At 54.0% G+C, this 22,674-nt stretch overlaps 1 protein-coding gene across 1 annotated transcript in view; it reads right to left on the bottom strand.

Annotated features, from left to right (window-relative positions):
* The window catches only part of LOC127186535 (histone deacetylase 7-like), a 34,655-nt gene extending 13,320 nt beyond the window's left edge, over positions 1–21,335 (bottom strand). Inside the window, exons 1-11 of the mRNA XM_051142850.1 lie at positions 21,318–21,335; positions 3,646–3,836; positions 3,451–3,541; positions 3,076–3,187; positions 2,484–2,599; positions 2,041–2,166; positions 1,591–1,682; positions 1,281–1,391; positions 973–1,153; positions 557–753; positions 171–365 (exon numbers count right to left, since the gene is read on the bottom strand). Coding sequence (XP_050998807.1) covers positions 171–365; positions 557–753; positions 973–1,153; positions 1,281–1,391; positions 1,591–1,682; positions 2,041–2,166; positions 2,484–2,599; positions 3,076–3,187; positions 3,451–3,541; positions 3,646–3,789 — 1,365 coding nt within the window. The 5' untranslated portion in view covers positions 3,790–3,836; positions 21,318–21,335. The remainder of the gene's footprint in view (positions 1–170; positions 366–556; positions 754–972; positions 1,154–1,280; positions 1,392–1,590; positions 1,683–2,040; positions 2,167–2,483; positions 2,600–3,075; positions 3,188–3,450; positions 3,542–3,645; positions 3,837–21,317) is intronic.
* Between the last annotated feature and the right edge of the window lie 1,339 nt (positions 21,336–22,674).

Below are 22,674 nucleotides of genomic sequence, written 5' to 3' on the forward strand. Positions count from 1 at the left end.
GCTTGCGCGCGCGCGCACACACACACACACACACACACACACACACACACACGCAAAGGGGCATGTGTGCATCTGCACCTTGGTGTGGGTCTTCGTATCTCCTTCCCTTCCCCATTCTGTGCCAAGCCCCAAGCTTTCTGACTGAACTGTCTTCAGTGCCCTATACCTACCTGTTGGTGCTGCTGCAGAGAACCGGGGCCTCTGCTCTCAGGAGGCCCGAGGCCTGACTCCCTGTGCTCCAGGCTGCCGTTCACCACAGGTCCCATTCCTCCACCATCTGTCTCTAGGTCCTCAGCTGAGGGTATCTGCCGCAGTCGGGGCTTCTCACTGGGCTTGGCAGGCCTCTGGGGAGTGGAGATGGCTGGCTGAAGAGCAGGACAGAGAGGAGGGTGGGTGGCAGGCAGCAGGTTGGGTCAGGCTCCACTCAGCTTGCTGGGTCTCCAACAGCCATATCTTCTCGCCCTCCAGGCCTTTTCTTCCTCCTAAGTGCCCTTCTTTCCGTCCACAGGGGGCTCAGTGAGGCCCTTAGCACCTCCCCTACCCTGGCTCCCCTCACCTTGATCAGTTGGACATGAGGTTTGAGCCGATCCTGGCGGGGCTGCAGGGGGCCCAGGAGAGGGGAGGCAGTGGCGCTGGGGGGCAGGGGTTCTGAGCGGGTCCGGTTAAGTGGCCGGTGGAGGCCTGACCCAGAGAGCCGCTCGGTGGTCAGTAAGGGCTGGGCAAAGTGGAAGGGCAGGGGTCCAAGCCCAGGCACTAGAAAGAATGGGATGAATGTGAGGAACCAACCCTGGCGGGGGGCGGGGGAGGAAGAGACGCACAGAAAGAGACAGGGACTCGGAGGCAGCATGGAGGCAGGGCTTGGCAAGGAGATAGAGACAGTGAGGTACTGGAAGGTGGGGCTTCCCCAGAGCTTGGCCCGTTGGCAGGGACACAAATCCTGGGCATTCTGGGAGAGGTAGTAGCAAGACTCACCATTCCACAGTGGGGCATGAGAGACGGAGGGGTCGAGCAGGAGAATGGGCTGCAGGCGAGAGGGTAAGGTGCCTGTAGCCTCTGGCTCCAGACCATGGTGCAGGAAGAGAGGAGCATGGGGGTTCCCCAGGACAGGACCCCGAGGGCCCAAAGTCGAATGGGTCCTGCGGTCACCATCAGCCTGAAAGAAAGGTAACGAGTCAGAGTTTGAGAGGATCCCAGGAGAGGAAGGAAAAGGTGAGGCATTAGGACACAGACACAGAGGCCGGAGAAGCACGGAGTGGGGGCAGGGTGCCCCAGCCACTCACCCTGGCAGGGGCAGGCAGCCCCAGTGTGATTGCGGGCAGCAAGGACACTGTCGGCAAAGCGAACGGGGCCAGAGAAGTCTCCTGCAGCCGCAGCCGCTGGCCCAAGAGCGCCTGCCATGGGAGCAGGGTGACGGGTCACCAGCCCTGGAACTCTACCCCTGGTAACGCAGTCCCGCAGTCCCCCCAGAACACCCGACAAGCCCTGCTAAGGACTGCCCAGGCCCTGAAAGCCTCAGGCCAGGCTACGTGCTGGAAAAAGGCCAAGACTCAGAACAGCCCCAGGAGAGGCCATTTCCCAACAAGGACTTACCTCTGAGCCCAGGGCAGGGTTGGGGCCGTGCTCGCTGTCATTGGGGGAGCTGCACCCCGAGGCAGGTGTACTGCTACTACTGGGGGAGGAATCTGAGGGGAGAGGGAAGCAAGAAGGCACAGTCAGGGGTCAGGAGTGACTGAGCCTGCGCAGGACTCCCAGCCACAGCTCCTCCCTTTCTGGGATGTATTTCTGCTTTCTCCCTAGAGGAACAGAAAGCTACTGGACCACCACTGGCCGGCAGCGGCTCCGAGCAGTCGTTTTCACGAAGCCCCCACCCCCATCCCGCAGGGTTATGTTTTAGCCTCAATGGGCCCTTTCGCAGGCAGGTGTGTGGGATGCACCACGTAGCAGACCCACAAGGGAACTTCCCTCTGGGTGGAACATGGCCCAAAGAAGGGACAACACACGGATTAGAAAAGCAACTCCACGGGTCTCGCTGGCTCTTACCTCCAAGCGTCTCTGCGGGCCTCCTCCGAAGGCTGGGCGGGGCACTCTCCTTTCTGAGCAGCGGATTCTTCCGCCTCTCCAGGGATTTCTTAGGCTTATAGCGTAGCTTCAGGTTGGGCTCAGACACTGAGGAGGAACTAGTGTCACTCCACCGCTACTAGTGTCACTACTACTAATGTCACTACGCCGGCTAACCTTCTCTTTTCTCTACTTTTTGCGTTTTTTTGAGACAGGGTCTCACTACGTAGACCAAGGTGGCCTCAAACTCACAGAGCTCCACCTGCCTGCGCCACCCTGCCCTGCCTCTTCTGTGCGCGTTAACTTCCCTCCCAGCCACTTCTAGCTTAAAGAGAGAAAAGGCAAACACAAACAAACAAACCCCCTAAAAACCAGTGTGCCAACTATCTCTACTCCCCTCAGGGGTCTCGATTTGCCCAGCTCACCCGTTTTACGCAGGGGAAAGTGTTCCGGGGGTTCAGTGGGCAGGCTGGGGACAGGAGGCAGGAAGCTGCTAAGCACAGAGCGGGCAGCACCTTCGGTGTCCAAGGGTTCAAGAGTTCTGCGGGGTGAGTGCCAAGGCTACTTCAGAGGCCTGGGATGCCCAAAGGCCCTGAAATCTCACTTTGCACAGGTGCCTTCCCCAGGACACCTGCCAGGGAAGCATCCACCAAGAGGGCTGGGCAGTAGGGAACCAGCAGGACAGGAGTCGTCTCCAGGTGGCAGTAGTGGGTTACCCACGCTAATGACGGTGTCCTGCCCCAAGTATAAAGCCCACGCCTTGGAGCTTAGGGTCCCTGGGAGACAGTGCAGGAGCCTTTTCTAGGAACCAGGGATTCTGTGCGTGTGAAGGGGTGAGGTGCAGGGAGAAAACTAAAGGGGAGAGGAGGGCAGGTACTGGTTGAGGGGACTTGGGAGACTATGTTTCGGTATATAGTAAGAAATAGGTGATAGGTGTTGGGGAGCAGAGGGGCCATATCACAGGTGAGTATGTAGGGAAGAGGGGGCTCTGAGAGGACCTGAAGGACAGCAAGTTACCTGTAGGGGATACTGGGGCTGCTGGGATGGACCGTTCTCTCAAGGGCTGCCTGCTGTTTCTTCAGGATCACCTCAGCCAGCTTTTGCTTGACCACACTGCTGGCTACGGCACCTGCAGAGGCAGGGAAATGGGAAGGCTGGCAATGGGTGGCTAAGCAGCCTCCTGGGTATGTTCTCTGCCCACTGCTTAGGCCACACTTTCAGTACATGGTGTCTCAGAGACTCCTCAGGCGAGAGAGCTAGCTACACCTGAGGCCCCAGCCCTCCTGTGAGTCACCCTCATATCCACCTCTGCTCACAGGCAGAACCAGGTAAACAGAGGGCATCTCAGGAAATGGTGACCCTCCCACTCCTCCCTCCCAGATCCACCCTTACTTCGTTTGCTCTTGTCTTTATTGAGAAGTTGTCGGAGTTCTTGTTCCTGCGGTCCTCCCTGCAGCTCAGGCATTGGCGAGTCCATTGAGAGCTGTGGACAGAGCTGGCAGCTCAGGACGGGCAGGAGTAAAGAGCAGAGCTAGGGTCTGGGGGGGGGGAGGGGGAAGGAGGGAGTCTAGGGAGCTCTGTCTTTACCCTCATGGGCTCAGCTGAGCGCTGTTGCTGTTGCAGGCTTGCTAGGAAGAGATGGCGGTGCAGGCGCTGAGGGCGCTGCAGGGCCAGCAGTGCAGGCTCTGGTGGGGGCTCCGCTGTGGGCCGCTGTCCCACTCGCAGGTCCATGGGCTGGGGCTGAAAGCCTGGCGTGTCTGGCTGGAGGGCAGGGCAGCCTGGGGACACACAGAGGAGTCAGACTAGTCTGCAGGAACTTGGTCACAGACTACTGAACCCCCTGGGGCTGATTGAAGATCAGTCAAAATATCCTCAGGGGGTCTTTTCCTCATGTAAACCAATCGGTGAGCTACAGGTGGATATTGGGTTCCATTCTACCTGTGAGAAAGGAGGTCTACAGACTACAGACTGCTGATGGCTAGAACGAGTCATCTGACAGTTAAGCACGGTCTCTTCCCGCTAGAATGCTTCTCCGTTGGCTTGGGGCTAAGGTGACGGGTTTAATGACAGCGATGCAGTTCTAGGCTCTATACCTTGCTTGCCTTAGGAATGAGGTCAGCCTGTCTCAGTGTGGGAGAGATCAGGCAGGGAAACAGGCTCAGTTGGCTCAGCCCCTAATCTCACGGGCCTCACAGACCCTCAGCTGCCACTCTCTTGTTCGCATGCTCTGTGCCATTCTGAGATACAGAAATGGTGCCTAGAACTCACAGTCAGCCATGGCTAGCCACCTAGGGCCCATTGAATCCTGTTCTCAGGGCAGGCTCCTCAGCTCCCAAGGCCCATGAACTTGTGATACAGGCTCCTGCTTCCCATTCGAGCCAGCTGTGGGCCTGGTCTGGCAGGGACAGCAGGCTCAGCTGCCTCTTCTCCAGTGTCCTCTGTACCCACGCCAGGAGCACCTTGCCAAGGCCGTGGGTGCAGGAGCTATTTATAGCACACCAGCAGACCAGGGGCTGTGCCAGCAGAGCCAGCTGGCCAGGATGGGCTAAGCAGTAAGGGACTGAGATGCTGGGAGGTGGAGTTGCTGCAGAGTGTGTGTGTGTGTGTGTGCGTGTTATGTGTGTGCGTGTGTGTGCGCTGTGTGTGTATGTGTGTCTGCGTGTGTGTATGCATCTGTGTGTATGTGCTATGTGTGTGCATGTGTGTATGCATGTGTGTTATGTGTGTATGTGTGTGCGTGTGTATGCATGTATGTGTGTCTGCATGTGTGTATGTGTGTGTGTGTGCGCGCGCGCGTGTGTGTGTATGCACATGTGTGTGTATGTGTGTGTATGGTGGTGGGGTGTGTGTGTGTGTCAGGAGAGCGGTCCTAGGAAAGGGAAGGGATAAAAATACAAGAGAGGTGAAAACTCCCCACAGAGGCCTTCTTCAGGCTTTCCCCTCACAGAGCAGCCGCACCTATCCTTGGGGTCTGGCACTGATGGGAAATGGGAAGATCCCAGGCAAAGTACCACCAATGGGAACATCTGGAAAAGCAGCCTGTGGCCTGATGCCACCATAAGAATCATAACCTTAGCATCCGTGGTGCACGCATGCAACAAAACCCATGCAACTCCCAGCCCACCTGCCCTGGCTGCTAATTATTTCTGTCCTTTATCACGGATGAGGTGAGTGAGCTCCCAGTGTAAGGCAGAACTGCCTAGAGCCACCCAGCAAGGTGAGGACAGTGTCCAGTCCCGTGGAGGCTAAGGCTCCACTTCCCCACCAACACTGAGGAAATCGCCTCCCCTGAAGGGGTTCCCACTGGGCAAGGAAAGAGCTTGCAGGAGGTTGTCACTCCAACACTGGCTTTAAAACGGACACGAGAGAGGAGTCCAGCCCGGCCTGCTGTGGCCCTCCAGTTACTAAGCAATCTGAGAGAGCGACTGTGCATCTGAATGCAATTCACAGTAAACGGGGCCCAGACTTCATGCTCTCAACCCTGTTCACATGGCTACCCAAGAAATCATTCTGAGTACGGGCTTCCAATGGCAACATATAATTCACCCATGGGAAGCCTCAGTCTTCCCTAGCCCTGGTCTACCGGCTTCCTGAGGTCTCTCCCTGGACGTTGCAGGGCTTAGGAAAACCCAGCTGGAGGCCCCATACCTCGGGGCGTGCAGCCTCAGTCACAGCAAGCTGGGAGAGGCTGCCTAACAGCCCCACCATCCTTCAGTCTCAGCATCACCACCGTCAGCGCAAAAGGATGCCGGGAGCAGAGAAGGGACTCTGTTCAGAACTTTGGGAATGCTTGTCTGAGTGACTTAGCATTTGGTGGGGGGTTCTACAGGGTAGCCCCATGACAGGGTACAGGGGTGGGAAGAGTCCCCTGGAGTGGCCTCCTTCAGGCATTTCCCCATGAACACCACCCACCTCAACTTGGTCTCCTCCATCCAAACAAAGATCCACTCAGACAGTGCCTTTATCCCACAACAAACTGGGCACACTTTGCCCATCTAGTTTTTGGCTCACAATGTCCCCTGCCCAATGCTGTCCTCATCCATACATTTCCAAACCCCACCTACTGCTCAAAGCCCAGCTGGATGCAGACCCCCGTGCAGCACCCCTTCCTCCTGGACTCCATGCCGGCTGCCCACAGCATAGTAAGCAGTCCACTGATAGCAAGGCCTGGGTTGAGCGCCACCGCTTGGGCTTTGCTCATCATCCCAGGACTTAGGATACTACCTGCACGCCTTTAATCCCAGCACTCGGGAGGCAGAGGCAGGCAGATCGATCACTGTGAGTTCGAGGCCAGCCTGGTCTACAAAGTGAGTCCAGGACAGGCAAGGCTACACAGAGAAACCCTGTCTCGTTAAAAACCAAAACAACAACAACAAAAAGAGTAAGATAGGCACTCAATAAACACAGGACCATAGGGGAAATGCTGCTCTTTCTCCTCAGTGGCTTCATGGGGATACGTTCATTAGCATTTTGGGGTGATATGGTCAACTCATGAGTCAGGATTCTCTCGTTTAGCAGAGGTCACATGTTGGTACCGTTTTCCCCCCTCGTGGGTGTCCTGTCTTCCCAAGCTTTGGGACGGCTGAGCTAAGACAAGGATTCCCTGGCCTTGCGGTTCTCCCTGCTACATGGAATCACCACATACTTGGCCGCCTCTGACCTCCATTCTAGACCCAGCTCCATGGGCACATTCTAAATCTGGGCAGCAACAGGAAGTGAGCGCACTGCAACCCAGTCTCCCCGGAAGAGTAAGTGGCAGCAGACAAGGTCACCTTACCAACGAGAAATATCCTTCCTCCCCTGTGGGGCCCATATGAGGACGGAATGACTTGAAAACGAGGACACATCTCACCTGGTGCCTGACTCGGGCAGGGGCCTGGGTATAAACATTAAATCCCTCCTTTTCTTTTGCACTGTACTGTACCCACCCAGGCCAAGCATGGCATCCGGCTTCCCTTTTCCTGATGGGATCCAAAGAAGCCTCTCCTGTTCTTATTCTTCTGGAGACCCAACTTTGTCCGTCCCCTGGAACCCCCAGCTTCCAACTCGCAGGTCCAGCTAACCCGCCCCCCCCCCCCACCCCACTTCGTCAAACCCTCAGGTCTCTTGCCTCTCACCTTTCCCAGGTGTTTCCACCCCTCATCCCCACCAGCCAGTCTCTCCCAAGCCTGACTTTTACCTGTGCCAGGAAGACTGGGGGCAGCAGGCAACCAGGTTTACCTGGGTTCCATCTGTAGGAAGCAGAGGGGTAAGGGTGTGTCTGTGGGCCCGAGGGAGGAGGGCTACCGGTCCTGAGGGAGGCAAGCTCCCTGCCACTCCAGGCCGGTAGAGTAGGATCTGCAGCCAGCTCCTAAGTGACTCAGCTACTTGGGCACGGTGCGTAACAAGAACTTAAGGAGGCCCCAGCTCACCCACCAGTGCCCTCAGCCCTCCCTGATGGGGACAGATACCATCTTCCCTGGGCAGCCAAAGCACGCTCCCAACAACCCAAGGGGGAAAATCAGGTTAGGAAGTGCAGTGGGGCCAGAAGTGGGAGTCTGTGGCCGGGGAGGTCAGGAGAGAGCTGGGGAGAGCAGGCCTGGAGAAGCCTACAGGAAATGTCACAGAGCAGGAATGAGTCTTCACAGTGGCTCCTGGGCTGTGGCTCCTGGGAGATCTGGAAGGAGCTGTGAAATGGTGGGGAAACATATCCCAAGGACCCCAGCGTAGGGCCTCCCCTCCAACTGCCCCTCATTCTGTGTCTTGACACCTTGACTGCTCAAGAAAAGAGACCCACTAAGCCTTACGCCTCTTTCCGAGACCACCTGAGCTAGAAAGTGTGTCCATTGAAAGAGCCACCTCTCCCAGGCTTCTAAGCCCACAGAGAACCCGCAAAACCTCAAGGGGACCTCAGGCTGGTTGGCAACAGAAAGATGAAAGCAGCCCGGGAGGGGAAGTACACCACTTGTCCACACCTTCCCACCATCCCAGCTTAGGGACAAGGGACTGCAGGGCCTCCCTAGAAGGCAAGGACACGGGGGATTTTCTACAGGCGGCATTTAGTGGGCATGCTCCTTGGACCAAGTGCAGAAGGCCGCTTTCTGGACCTGTACATAGCAGGCAGCTATAGGTGGAAGACACTCAAAACTAATGGCCTGTCATGGATTAGCACCTGTGCCTCGGTACACAGTTCCATATGGACATGTGGCCCTACTCATTAATTCGACCACCTTTGGAAGTCTGCCCAAGCCCATGTCGGTGTGGGGCTCATCTTGCCCTGCTCTCCTCACCTCTCGTGTACTTAGCGTCCCACACCTCAGCATAACATTAGTTACGGTATTGGCGGCAGTGTTTATCAGCCAGTGTCATCTGCAGCGACACCTTCTAAGGCATATATGGTGGGCCCTATTGATAATTGAAGAACCACACACGCAATGATCCTCTCATGACTTCCTGCCTAAAATGCAAATAAATATTTCTCAAAGTTTGTGATTCCCTAGGGAGCACCTATTCCAGAAGCAACCTTGCATTCTGGGTTGTTGTTTTTAAAGATGGCACCTCAGCTAAAGAATCACCTCCATCAGACTGGCCCATGGGCATGTCTGTGAGGCTTTTCTTCTCTCTTTTTCTTTTATTGCTAATTGATGGAGGAGAGCTGGGCTATCCCAGGCAGGTGGTTCTTGGGTTCCGGAGAGAGAAGCCGGTAAGCAGCACTGCTCCGTGGTTCCTGCTTGACTTACTTCCCTGACTTCCCTCACCGTGGATGCACTATGACGTGGAAGGGTTAGCCACGTAAATCCTTTCCTCTCCCCAAGTTGCTTTTGGTCATGGTGTTTATCACAGCAACAGAAACCAAACTTGAATACTCTTGTCAGGCCCAGAGTGCCCAGCATCCTGGGAATCCACTCGCATGCCCCCTCTGACCTTGCCTTCAGGGTAAGGCCTTCCACGCCTCATACCCCTGCTAATCACGGTTCTGGGCACTATGCACTGTAGATGGGAGAAAAACTAATAACCTTGGGCCTTGTGGTTTGTTGCGACGTCTGGAAGGGAGTTTGTGGCGGTGACCTATGACATAAACTCTGTTCAGAGAGCCACATGGATGTGTGCACATGCACACTGGCAAAGAGGCTGAGTCCAAAAGCACTTTATAGAATAGTAATCTTTACTCCCTAGCTCCCTGTTAAGTGCTCTGGGGTTCAAAACACCTGGGACTAGCTCTCTGCGTGAAGAGGGGAGGCACCTCGTGGTGCCTTGATGAGGGTTGAGCTGAAAAGAGAAAAGGAAATGTCCTGCACCCCAGTTCTTAAGCTCACTCCCTTTCTCAGAGGGTGGCTATCACTTGCTCAAGGTCAGACCTCAGGAAAACAAGGAGAGAATGATCCAAGGACCAATAAGAACAGTGTCCAGGGCTGAGTCCTTCACATGGCTCTTGGTTGGGTCTGGGGGCTCTCTTTAGGAGCCTGGCTTACCCTCCCCCCCATTTCTACCCTTTTTGGAGGCATCTGCAATCAGGCTTAAGCACTTCACCCAGTGTGGGGAACCTGGATGTACCAAGTTCCCTTCCTCAGCCAGATAGGCACATCCCAGTGGGCACATCGCAGCCCTCAGCAATCTCCAGACTAGACACGAACGTTGTGGGGTTCCACCCTGGGGCTCCTGGAGAAGCCGAGTTTCTGGGCCTCACATCCACTGCCTCAGGCCCTAGCTTTGACCTCATCTGTCCCACAAGGGGGCAAGAAGCCCAGGCCCAGGCTACTTTCAGCTCCTTGGTCCCTGGATATTAGCTAGGAAGGAAGCTGTGGGAAGGCCCAGGCCTCAGCTGTGAGGGGAAAGCAGACAAAGGCAGGAGGCCAAGGTCTGGGTCCCCACACCCCAGGTTGCAGCCTCAGAGTCTGTAGCCTGACAGGAGAAGAAAACAAAGGCTGACTCCTTGTGAGGACTGGGAGAGGAGGCAAGCGGGTGGGGGGGGGGGAGGAGGGGGGGTGATGGGGGACGCCCTCAGAGTAAAACAAGGAGAAGGAATGTCATGGTTGTCAGGCCCCTGAGGCCTGTGAGAGCTATGGAAAGAGGGTTCTTCTTCCAGGCATCTGACTGAACCTAGGGACCCTAGAAGCCTCTGGAGCATCAGAGGTTGCTCAGGCCAGTGCTCTCATGCAGAGGGAGGTGTGAGGAGGGCGGCAGTTCATAACCAGCAGGGTCTAAGCAGCGATGCGAGTGCGAGCAGTGATTCCAAACAAAAGGTGCTGACCCTCCAGAGGCTGCTGGCTGAAGAGCCAGTCAGAGCCCAGTTTCCTGTTTCAAACAGCCCTCAAGCAAACTGAAGCTAAAGCAGGGGAATCAATCCTTGGAGGTCTGACTGGGCCCCTAGCTAGCCTCAAACTAAAAGAACGTACCTGGCTTTATAACATCTTTCAGTGGCTCGGCACTAGCTTGGTTGGTAAAGTGTTTGTGCTGTTGAAGCAGGATGCTCCAAGTTGAATCTCCAGCATCCACATACATGCTGGGTGAACGGGCTGATGGGATGGCTCCATGGATAAGAGCACTGGCTGCACTTCCAGAGGACCTGGGTTCAATCCCACCAGTCAGAAGGGGCTTTCAATCTACTGGCAATTGTAATTGTTTAAGGGGCTCAGACACCCTCTTCTGACCTCTGGAGGACATTTTACTGCTTGGTACACATGCACATAAAATAAAAACAAAAATCACACATGGTAACACAGACATTCAAACCAAACATTCATACACACATTAAAAAAAAAAAAAAAAGCCAACTGGGTATAGTGGCATAAATTTACAATTCAGCACCAGGGAGGTAGAGAGAGGCACCTGGGATTCACTGGGCAGACAGTTTTGCACTAAGTGGCTCCAAGCCCTAGTGACAGACCATGTCTCTAACAAGATGGATGTCTTTCGAGAAATGACACCTGAGGTTGGCCCCTGGCCTCTACATGCATGTGCACCCACGCACATGAACACACAACACACTCATATACCACATGTGTACACACACACACCTGCATGTGTACACACATATCAACACACATACATACACCTGCATATGTATACACACAGGAATATACACACAAGCACACACACACCTGCATGTACACGTAATTTTAAAAAATGTATTTCTACCCTTTATATTATAATCTAAGAAATAAATAATTTTTATAAACATATACTACTTACAGTTACTTTAAAAAGTTCAATGCGAGCTGGAGAGATGGCTCTGTTGTTAAGAGCCCTGGCTGCTCCTCTAAGAGACCCGGGTTCAATTCCCACCATCCACATGGCAGCTCCCACCTGCCTGCAACTCCAGCCTCAGGAGATATGCATATGCATGCATGCTACATACTCATAAGCACTCCTTAAAATTTTCCTCAAATCAGACCTTTTTAACAGCTTCTTGTATCCTCCCACCCCTCCCCACCCCACCCCCCAAAAAACCCTTCATGTTTTTAGCTTCAAACTGTTTCACGCTCAGATTTACTTCGAGCCCAGGGGACAGACAGTGGCTCTCAAGGAAGCCTATACCGGGAGTGAGGGTCTGTAGCATTAAAGACTTTGGCTAGGAGGCCAGGTGGGGAGAGACAGACACATGATGACACCTAGCCGAGCTTCAACTGAAGAGAGGCCAGCTGCCACGGGCCATGCACCGTCATGGCTGCCCATTATTCCTGTAAGCCCTGACTGAGGAGGAGCCCTCGTTCCGACACTAGAAACTCAGCATCGGGTCCTGGTGCACCGTCCCTCCTCAACCACAGGCATTTGTCTTCTCTATAACCCCAGCTCCATCAGTTCTCCCTACGCTTCCCAAAAACAGTGACTTCCTGTTCCCTCCCACCCAAACTACTGTGCGCTAGTACTAGTTAGTTGCTCCAAGTGCCTTTCATCTGCTAATGTACCCGATACTTGTAACAAGCCCATGGGGTTACTGTCTTTAATCTCTACTATGTAGAATAAGACCCAGTAGTACTTAATAACCTGCGGTTAGGGGCTGAAGAGATGGCTCAACAGTTAAAAGCACATTTTGCTCTTGCAGAGGGCCCAGGTTCGGTTCCTAGCACCCACATGGCAGCTCACCACTGTCTATAATACCAGTGCCAGGGGATCCCATGTGTCCTCTGACATCCATGAGTTCCTGTACACTCACTGTGCACATACACACACTTGGGCACATGTAGCATAAAATTAATAAAAACAAAAACAACAACAAAAACAGGGCTGGAGAGATGGCTCAGAGGTTAAGAGCACTGACTACTCTTCCAGAGGTCCTGAGTTCAATTCCCAGCAACCACATGGTGGCTCACAACCATCTATGATGAGATCTGGTGCCCTCTTGTGGTGTGCAGGATTACACACAGGCAGAACACTGTATATATAATAAATAAAGCTTACAACAACAACAACAACAACAACACAACCTGAGGTCACATAGCATGATGGCTCTTGACTCCTGCTCTCAACTAGTACACACCTCGAGGCTGGCAAACACAAGGCAAAGGAAGCTCTTCAGAGTGTACCAGAGGCTATCCCAGCCCTATACAGGCCAGAGGCTATCCCAGCCTATACAGGCCAGAGGCTATCCCAGCCCTATACAGGCCAGAGGCTATCCCAGCCCTATACAGGCCAGAGGCTATCCCAGCCCTATACAGGCCAGAGGCTATCCCAGCCCTATACAGGCCAGAGGCTATCCCAGCCCTATACAGGCCAGAGGCTATCCCAGCCCTATACAGGCCAGAGGCTATCCCAGCCCTATACAGGCCCGAGGCTATCCCAGCCTATACAGGCCAGAGGCTATCCCAGCCTATACAGGCCAGAGGCTATCCCAGCCCTATACAGGCCAGAGGCTATCCCAGCCTATACAGGCCAGAGGCTATCCCAGCCCTATACAGGCCAGAGGCTATCCCAGCCCTATACAGGCCAGAGGCTATCCCAGCCCTATACAGGCCAGAGGCTATCCCAGCCCTATACAGGCCAGAGGCTATCCCAGCCCTATACAGGCCAGAGGCCAGAGGCTGCTCATTTACCTGTGGGTACCCATGAAGGCAGCCCCAAAGAGTCACCTGAAGTAACAGGACTGCTGGTCACAGGTTTAGGGGCTCAGAGGGGCATCTGCTCCATTTTTCTGCTCAGTGGCAGTCTCCTGCATCTTCTCTCTAGAACAAAGGTTCTCAACCTTTCTAACGCTGTGGCCCTTTAACACAGTCCCTCATGTGGTGACCCCCAAGCATAAAATTATTTTCATTGCTAATTATAACTGTAAATCCTGCTACTGCTATGAATCGTAATGTAGATATCTGTGTTTTGCGATGCTCTTAAGCGACCTCTGGCGGGGGGGGGGGGGGTCAAGACCCACAGGTTGAGAAGCGCTGCTCTAGACGCTACCAAGCCCTTCTATAACCTCTCTGGCGCGGGAGGCCCGACAAGCTGCACAGGTTTTTGTAGACCCAGGTTCAGCTGGCAGGTGGGCAGCTTGGATGTGCGCCTACACAGTCTGGGGTCAGCTGCGAGGGGATGGGAGAGGGAGATTGCTGGCACGGCACCCAGAGATCCTCTGAGGGCTGTTTAGTGCAGGCTTCAGGCTGCCTCCCGCCCACCCCAGCACAGTGGACAGGCCCTTTCCCCTCCACCTCTGGGTGGCTGGAGCGCTAGGGCAGTTATTTTTAGCTCTTGACACCTGGGTATTTTGCAGCCACAGGATGTCCGGTTTGGAGTCTCTTTCTGGGAATCCCACATGCGGCTGTTGTAACAGCCCCACACAGCGGTAGCCTGAGCCAGCTTGCCTCACCCCCGCCCCCCCCCCTATTTGAAATTAATCAAACAGGAAGTAGATATAACCATGGCAAAAGCAGCTCTAGCTTCCCAGGAGTGGCAAAGTGTCCCCCTCTGACTCTCTTGTGACCTACCCAGCTCTTTATTCCCACCTCTGGTGGCCTCTCTCATCTTGAGACAGGGGTCCCAGGCCATTCATCTACAAACATGGCACTCTCAGGAGCCTTGCCGCTCCCTGCTAGAGAACAGCGAGACCCTGTGGCCCCTATAACCTCCTGGGGCCTCTGGACCACTCCTGAACTCTTCTCTGTGGAACAAGGACACAGTTACCTCCTCGGGGTGGCTCTCTGGCCTGCCACCACTTCCTAGCTCCAGGAACTCGCCTTGCAGCCTGGCCTGCTCTGCACTGCCCTGTCCACCTAAAGAATTCCTGAGAAGACAGGCTTCCTAGTCATTCCAAACGGCCCTGGTATTTCTAAACATGGAAGCCCTAAGGCACGTAAGTTCTATCATCACCCACAACTCCCTGCTCCAGTGGCTCCAATCTTATTGGAAGTCCACTACAAGTCTAGCCACTATCTTTTTCTATCACAAGGAAAAACATCCTCAGCAGGCAAGATTTGAGGCCCTATCTGGAATGTGGGAGGCTGCCCGCTTAGGGCTGTCAGCCTCTGCTTGTTTCTCTTCTCCTGGTGGGTGCTTCACCCAGCAGCCAATCCCAGGCAGCCTTTCTCACTGCTTGCCCAAACAGGGAAGTGCAGTCACCACCCCTTTGAGGGGGTATTGGGTTGGGCATACCTGCGTACCCCTCTCTTGCTTGCTCCTAAGTTCTGCCTCTCCCTGCGGCTTGCTTGTGCGCACTTGGAGAAGCCCCTCCCTTTGCACCTTCCATCTGATCCACCCAAAGGTCTCCCAGCCTGTTCCTGAGATGGCAAGAGAAAAAAAAATCCCGGCTATTTAGCATACTATTGTAACCATTAGTTAATAACACCAATGATGACCGACAGGCATATGATAGTGCTGGCATGGATTCCTACCACAGCCTTACGGAGTCGGTGCTGCCACAAAGGAAACTGGGGCTTGAAGTGGTTGAAACAAAGGGCAGTGTGGCTTAGCCATAGACAGTTTGTCTAACATGAGACAGGTCCCGGACTTATGCCCCAGTGCCACAGAAGACAGAGAAGAGAAGGAGAAAGGAGAGAGTGCAAAAGAGAAAGGAGAGGAGCCTGGAGAGGGAGGGAGAAAAGAAACTTCCTTGGGTTTCCAGGACCTAAGCTCATGTCCACTGGCACGGACACCACCTCCTAATAGACGGCAAAGCAAGGCCACCAAGCGACGCACAGTAGAGTAACCTGAGTGTTGGCATGTTTCCACAAAGCATGAGATACTCTATCCAAAACATACCACATAACAAAACAGGCCGTCTCTGCCTGAGTCCCTCGCATGCCTTTGTCTCCAGGAGGCTGGGCTCCACTTCCTTATTCATCTTATATTTCCCCAGTTTCTTGAATGTGCATTTTACCATTTATTGGCTTCCTGTAAGCTCCTCCAGCAGGGTATAACTAAACAAGCAGACCTCCCAGGGCTGCCTTGGAGGGTCACGTGCCATCAGAGCACTCTGGAAATTGTCAAGTCTTGTAGAGAATGCCAGTTGCATAACCAGAGGCAAGTCACCCTAAGACTGGTACTCAGAATAAATTCCCCTGGAAGGACATGGCCGACTTCGGGCAGGTGGAGAGTGGAGGCACCCACGAGTGCAGAGAGGAGAACGCCACATTCGGAGCAGGCAAAGTAGCCCTAGGTTTGGGGAAGGTGGAGGGCATTGGCCACAGACCTCGTCTGCCCACTGGCCTAGGGGTGGGCACTTAGTACAAACCAAGCAAATGGGAGGCATCTGGAGTCTGTGAATAGCAACACGCTATGAATGCTGGCACTCACTGAGATGCCACATTAATATTAATGACAGCAAATACCCCAGACATCCCCAAATCCAGTCATGCCGCAGCCTCCGCCTCCTCCTCCTCCTCCTCCTCCTTTTGCCAGTTATTTCTGGAAAACAGCAGAAGTCTATCGCACAGATTCTCCGGGTGCTCCCATTTCCTTCTGCAGCCAGGACTGGCCTTGACACCTACCAAAGACGGTCTCCAGACCAGAAATCCAGCTAAGGTGCTTACTTAGCCTTCAGGGAATTCAACAGCCGGATGTATGGTCCCCGAGCAACTAGTTTGAACAAGCGACATCAAGGACAATTTCTAGCCAAATGAGAACTAGAGGAGATGAGGGTGCAGGAAGGTAGAGATCGCGGGACTGAGTTAGTGCAGTCTCATTTTTAGCAAAAACAAACAAAAAGACCAGCCCTTTAAAGGGGCACGTTGGAAAGCACATGGGAAGGCATGTGCCGAGGCCCCAGGGTCCCTCTCACGGTAGGGGCTCTGCAGTATGATATTTTGTTTTCCACTGACACTGCTGCCCTGCCTTGTCTGTTTCTGCAGAAGCGCTTTGCAAGTAAACAGCTCATCGTACACGCAACATGCACGTGTGCATCCCAGAGCAAAGTGAACACACATGACCAAGGGTCTCAGGAGAACTAGGGTATAGGGCTTTCAAGGACTCCCCCATATTCTTGGACCCCACCCACACACCCAGAGGGAACCCATGCTATCTGCATGCTGGGGGTGGGGGGGCAGGGAGCTTCTGGCTCTCTTGACTCACGCTAAGAGCCTAGCCCAGGCTAGGCAAGGCCAGGCCTTACTTACGGAATGCCTGTCAGCTGAATAATGATATTTCCTGAAAGCCATTGTCTCATGGCTCTTCCAGGGCCAGCCACGCTGGGAATACTGCTGATGTCACTGACCTGCGCACCTTCGTGCTGCTTCACCACCCCCCCTCTAAGGGCTGCCAGGGAGGAGCTAAGAGAAAGGTCACCAACAGCAGATGTTGGCAAGGTGTTCCACATAGGAAGGCATCAGGGGCTGTCTGCCCAGGATGGCATAGCAATCCCTTTGACCAGCCAGCTGGCTGTGAAGCCTGGGGGTACCCCACCCCCACCCTGCTTCTCTGGGAAAGGAGTGTGAACAAGGGGCCCACCTGTGACTGCTGTTCCAGGCTCACAGGGGTGGAGGAATCGAGAGCAGGCAATTTGGCCTGGGTTTTTCTGTGAACTGGGGCTGGGCCCCGGTTCTGTCATGTCTCCAACATTCTCTGTTCCTGACCTTCAAAAATATGAACAATAATATCAATAATAAAGATGAGTATTCAGCGTTGCACTGGTTTCCTGCCAGACATGGCATAAGTCACTTACACCATCTCCTTTAATCTCTATAGCAACCCTGTGAGATTGCAAACATTATGATTTTCACATTAGTGATAAGGAAACAGTCCCAGGGAAGAAGGTGCCCAAAATTTAGTTTGCTGCTGGAGAAAGAGTCAGCCCAGACCTCCCTACTTGGCTGAGTTTTGCCACTGGCACTGGAAGTGAACTAACTAACATTTTGGGGATGCTTTACACTCCCAGATGAGAATAGCCAGCCTCAGTATCCTCACACAAGCACCCACAGCTACTCCACTAGCGTCAAACCCAGGTCCACCCCATTTTCCACAACCCTTCTGGCCCAGAGTCATGTCTCTCTGAGCCTCGGGTTCCCTGCGTGCTGCCCTAGCAGAGCAGGCAGCAGCGGCGGCAGAGTGAGGGTGCTGCCTCACCAACGCTCCACGGTGACTCACTCCGGGACCCAGGGGAAGCACAGCCCCGCTTGCCGCTCCTCCAGCTCCCCGCCTCCACATTTGCTAACCGAAACCCGACTGCTGCTATTTTTAACCCTCCAGCTCCCCCTTGCCTGGGGCTCCCCCCTTCACCCCCACCCCCACCTTGCCCCAACCCGGTGGCACCAGTCTGTCATTCTGAGAGCGCTTCTACAACCTGAAGGCCCCGGAGGGCGCAGCGGATGCCCCGGACGTGCAGGTTTGTGGGGCAAGCAAAACAAGTCGGTTACAGCCCAAAGTCTCCGAATTCCCCCACCCCGACTCTTTCCGAACCTGTACCTCCCAGCCCCGCTCCTCTCTGCCATCCCGAAGGCTGCAGAAGAGGAACCAGTCTTCTGGGCTACTTGTAGGAAAGAGGAGTGGGCTCCTTGAATCCAGCTCGGAGGAGAGCTATACTGAAGGCAAGGGCAATGGCAGTTTCCTGGTTATTCCCAGCTTATGAAGCTGAGGGTTTCCGGACCACCAGAGTTTCCCCATTCCAGCATGGCAATATGAGGAGAGAGGGAAGTGGCCTGGGGAGATAGGGTGGGGGACACTAAGTCTGAACTGCCCCCTCCACTTTCTGACTTCCAATAGGAACCTGCAGCTGGGGCAGGAAAAGACTGGGAGGAGGGCCAAGGGATGAAGGCACTGGAAGGGCCTGACAAGAGGAGGAACAAAAACAAACAAACAAAAAAAGATGTAGTGGCAAAGGGGAGGGAAGCAGACCTCCTCTCTTCCTTAGAGGCTCCTCCAATCCCTCAGGGCCACACTGTCTTGTGCCAGTGGAAAGCTCTGGGTCTTCCAGAAAAAAAAAAAAAAAACAAAAAACCTCTACTGAGGAGAGGGAGGAGAAGAGATCTGAAGGCCCAAACTGCTGCTGTTAAGATTAACCTCCTGAAAGACCAGTGTAGGGGCAGGCCTGCAGGTGGACCCAAGGGGGAACTTCCTTTCGGCGGAAGTAGAGCAGGTGGCTTGAACCAGACCCCTCTCTGCCCCTCTGGTCTGAGAGGCATCCAGCTTGGGGGAGCAGACGATAAGGGCACAGAGAGAGAGAGCCTTCTAAGCTCAGGCCTTCCCCACACACCTCTTCTCCACTGGGCCATGCTGGGCAGCTTCTTATGAGTTCTGCCCCCTCGGGCCCTGCCCTTATTTCTGGTTCTATTATCTCCCATGACCCAGGTCTTCTCTGAGCCTTGACCCACCCCCTCCCCTCCCCCTTCCCTGGTGACCCTGAGCTAAATAAATAGATCCCAGTGGCCACGGAGGCAGCCAGCTACGCCCAGAGGGGAGGAACCTGGCACAGTGGTTCTCCAAGTTGGGAAGGTAGAGAGGGGACTGAGGTAAGAGGGAAGTAGAACAGGAGGGTCAGGAATGGGCGGTGCTTAGGAGAACCCCAACAGTCTGCCATGTTCTTAACCTTAATCTCAGCCCTATTTGGCTGTTCCCTGCAACTCTGTCCCTCTCAACCTGCGGTGACAGCAGCAGTGGGGGACTGCATGAGGACACAAGATTCTGCAGTTCACCAGGCTGGCAGGTCCGCTTCAGCCCTCAGCTAGAGCTCCGTCCAGATCCCTCACCTGGGTCCAGGGAGCTTCCAAGCCTAGCTGCTTTGCAAGCTCCGGGACTTCTAGTCTGGCAGTGAGAAAAGGTGTCAGTGTCACGCAGCCCTCCCATGGCCACCCTGTCTAAGGAAGTCCCACCTTGCTGTGTCTTGCTGCACCCAGTTCATTTCCTTCGTTAGAGCTAATCACCGTGTATGAAAAGTATTCGTCTCATCCCCTGCCCATGCTTTCTTGTTCTCCAGGAGAGTGGTAGCACACCGAGGTCAGACGTGTACCTCTGTGCTCACCGCACCTCTGCGTCCAGGGCATGCCACAGAGCTCTGCAAGTCTGCAACAACGGGATGAACTGCTCAGCGAGCAGCTTGGTAAATGGGGCTCCCTGGCTGCAGTGTGGTTCTCGAGGATTCCAAGGAGGATGGATAGCAAGAACAAGGCCAGAAAGGTTGGAGCATCAAAAGAAAAGTCGATGCCAGTCTGAGGCGGCATCTACACCAGCTGGCCCTACCTGGTCCCCTTCACCATGCCAGGCCTGAATGTACACACAGGTACCCACACTGAATCCTGAACCAGTCTTCAAGGCAATGCATTGTGTTTGAATCAGTTCTCTCAATAGCCCTCCGGGACCTCAGACACACCATACACCTTCTGCAAGTCTGTCTCCCTCCACAGAAATAAACAAAAGGTTGGCCCAGGCTTGGGCACCAAAATCACCCACCATGCAAGTGAAAATTCAGGGTTCCTCTCCCCACGGCTGCAAACTCTGACAGATGATGAGAATAGGGCCTGGTAATATTTTTAACATGTTCATCACAGGATCCTGAAGCAACTGGTCTGGTAACTGGTATTTAAAGTCCAGGACAGGATACCAGACATGGTGGCGCATGCCTTTAACTCCAGCACTAGGGGCAGAGGCAGGTGGATCTCTGAATGGAGGCCAGCCTGGTCTACACATTGTGAGCTCCTGGACGGCCAGGACTACACAGAGAAACCCTGTCTCAAACGAACAAACAAGCAAGCAAACAAACAAACAAACAGGCAAATAAATAAAGGGGCTGGACATGGTGGCACACACCTTTAATCCCAGCACTTGGGAGGCAGAGGCAGGTGGGTCTCTGTGAGTTCAAGGCCAGCCTGGTCTACAGAGTGAGTCCAGGACAGCCAGGACTACAAGAGAAGAAAACCCTGTCTCGAAAACCAAAACCAACCAAACCAAAACAAACAAAACAAACAAAAAAAAAAAAAAAAAAAAAACAAAAAAAAAAAAAAAAAAAAAAAAAAAAAAAAGGAAAAAAAAACCACGGACAGTGCTCTACAGGCCAATATCTGGACACCTATGGAAAAGAAAAAGCAACTCCTACATAGGTACCCATCCCCTAAAACCTGTCTGTAGGCTTTGTACACCTCACACAGAGGCCATAACTTACAGAGGTGCACATGACACAGAAAGACACACATCTGTGCCACATGTGTACAGACCCCCAAACACCCAACCGAGCCAGCACATGGATCACAGATTGCCACAGAACCACCACATCGACATACACAGCCCTGGGCAAACACAGACAACCCGCACCACACCCAGTGCATACACACATATCACATTGGAGGCTCACACTAAACAGATGCTAGCCGGGATTAGTTTGCCTCTGGGAGCAAGTCCAGAACCAAAGGAGCTATGCTCTACTGATGAAAAAACATCCCTCCTGCCTCTGCCACCCCAACCCCTCGGTGTCCACCCCCACCTGAATGACTGGAGGAGGGCAGCAGAGAGAAAGAGCGAGAGGAGGAGGGCAGAGGCCAAGGGTGTGTGTCTTAATCTGCTTGGAGCCTTCACCAAATCCAGCCGACTTCTCTCCCCTTGTCCCTTGCCCCTTACCCGCCAAGAGATACTTGGGGCTTCTATTCAGTGCTCTCCCCCCAAGACCAGTGCTTGAGTCAAGCCACTTGTCTGGATCCCGGCCCTGGTCCTACAGAGCCAAAAGGTAGAGTAGCTATATGGGGGGCTCCCAGTATGTGGGCCACTAAGGAAAGCGCTGTCTGGAGCACCTTCCTGCAGCCCAAGGCCCCCACGGAACGTTACCACAAGAAACAAGGGAAAAATATTATAAGGCACACAATACCCGGCAGGGTCACCTGCTCCCCAAGCTTCCTGCTGTGTTACTGCCCCCACCCCTCACCCCCATCTCTGGCACTCACAGCCTTCTCCAGCCTCAGCCTGGGCCTCCCAGCCAGCACTCTCCTTCCTGCCTCCCCTGGGTTAGGGAGCAGCCTGGAGTGAAAAGCTCTGCCTGTCTGTGATTCCAAACAACATCAGGGATGGCCCAGTGGGCCCCCACTCCTAGTCCCTACCCGCACACCCGCACACCCGCCACCCCCAGCACAGGAAATCAAGGCTTCCTGCCCCAGAGGAAGTGCCCCATCTAGTAACAAATCCAACATATACAAATGCACAATCCTGGCGCTGGCGCCTCTAGGGGGACCATGCCTTTAAGGCCTGCTGCACCCTGCACTTCTCTGGAGACTTCCAGACTCCATCTGACTAGGAAGAGCTTGGGCAAGAGAGCTACCAGCAGAGGCCTGGGTGGTGCCATTCCCTGGCTGGGTGACCCAGGGCCTCGCACTAGTAGGTGATCTTTTCTTAGGCTTCGATGAACTTTAAAACTACCAGCTCTTTAAAAAGGCCAGTGGCAGGGGAGAAGGCAAGAAGAAGAGAAGATGGATTTCAAGGTTCCCGTCTTCCAGTCCCGGGAAGCGAGTGTGCCTACAGCTGTAAAAGTGTCTTTCCCCGTCCGTCCCATCACCAACTGAGCCACCGGACATTATCCCCAAGGCAAGGATGCAGGATTCTCTCTACCTGTCCCCGTACTTCCTAACCTTCTGAACACTGGTGATTTGTGGTTAGCCACTCAGCTTCTGAGCTCTGGAAAGTGGACCCAGACTCCCTCGATCCCATGTCTTGTGATGTTAATTGTGGGAAAAGTGGGCCTCAGGTCAAAGAGAAGAACCCTTTTCTACTTTGGAGCTCAGCCTATGCCACTGGCTGATACCAGAGAGAGCTATCCAGCCAAGGGGTTAGCTGAGCGACAGAGGAGGGGTTCGGGTGCACACACCATCTCCAACCTTCCCAAAGCACAGCTCTGAGCTCCCAGCTCGGGAGGACACATCAGAGGACTAAAGACAGGGGACATGCATCAGCCCGGTGGGTTCAGGACCCAGTCCAATCTGAGTTCTCTGGATACCACACAGTGGAATTGCTCTATGTCTCAGTTTCCCTCAGGAGTGACTATAAAGAAAAAGAAAATGACTTAGTTACTGAGGGGAGATGTCAGGAGGATAGAGAGCAGTAGTGAAGGGATGGTTGGCAGCACCATGAGAGGGTTTGCACAGAGAGGAAATGCATGGACGGCAGTCGTGGGTCACCTGAGTACCAGTCAGAGGGGGAGAAGAAAACCAGCCCAAGTCATGGTCTCCAATGGCTGGGCAAGGAATTTGAGTGAAGTCTCATAAAACTAGGTAAGTCTGGAGGCTGGTTCCTGTCTCCAGATGTTGGGCT

This window comes from Acomys russatus, unplaced genomic scaffold (genome assembly GCF_903995435.1).
Source record: "Acomys russatus unplaced genomic scaffold, mAcoRus1.1, whole genome shotgun sequence".
Lineage (NCBI taxonomy): Eukaryota > Metazoa > Chordata > Mammalia > Rodentia > Muridae > Acomys > Acomys russatus.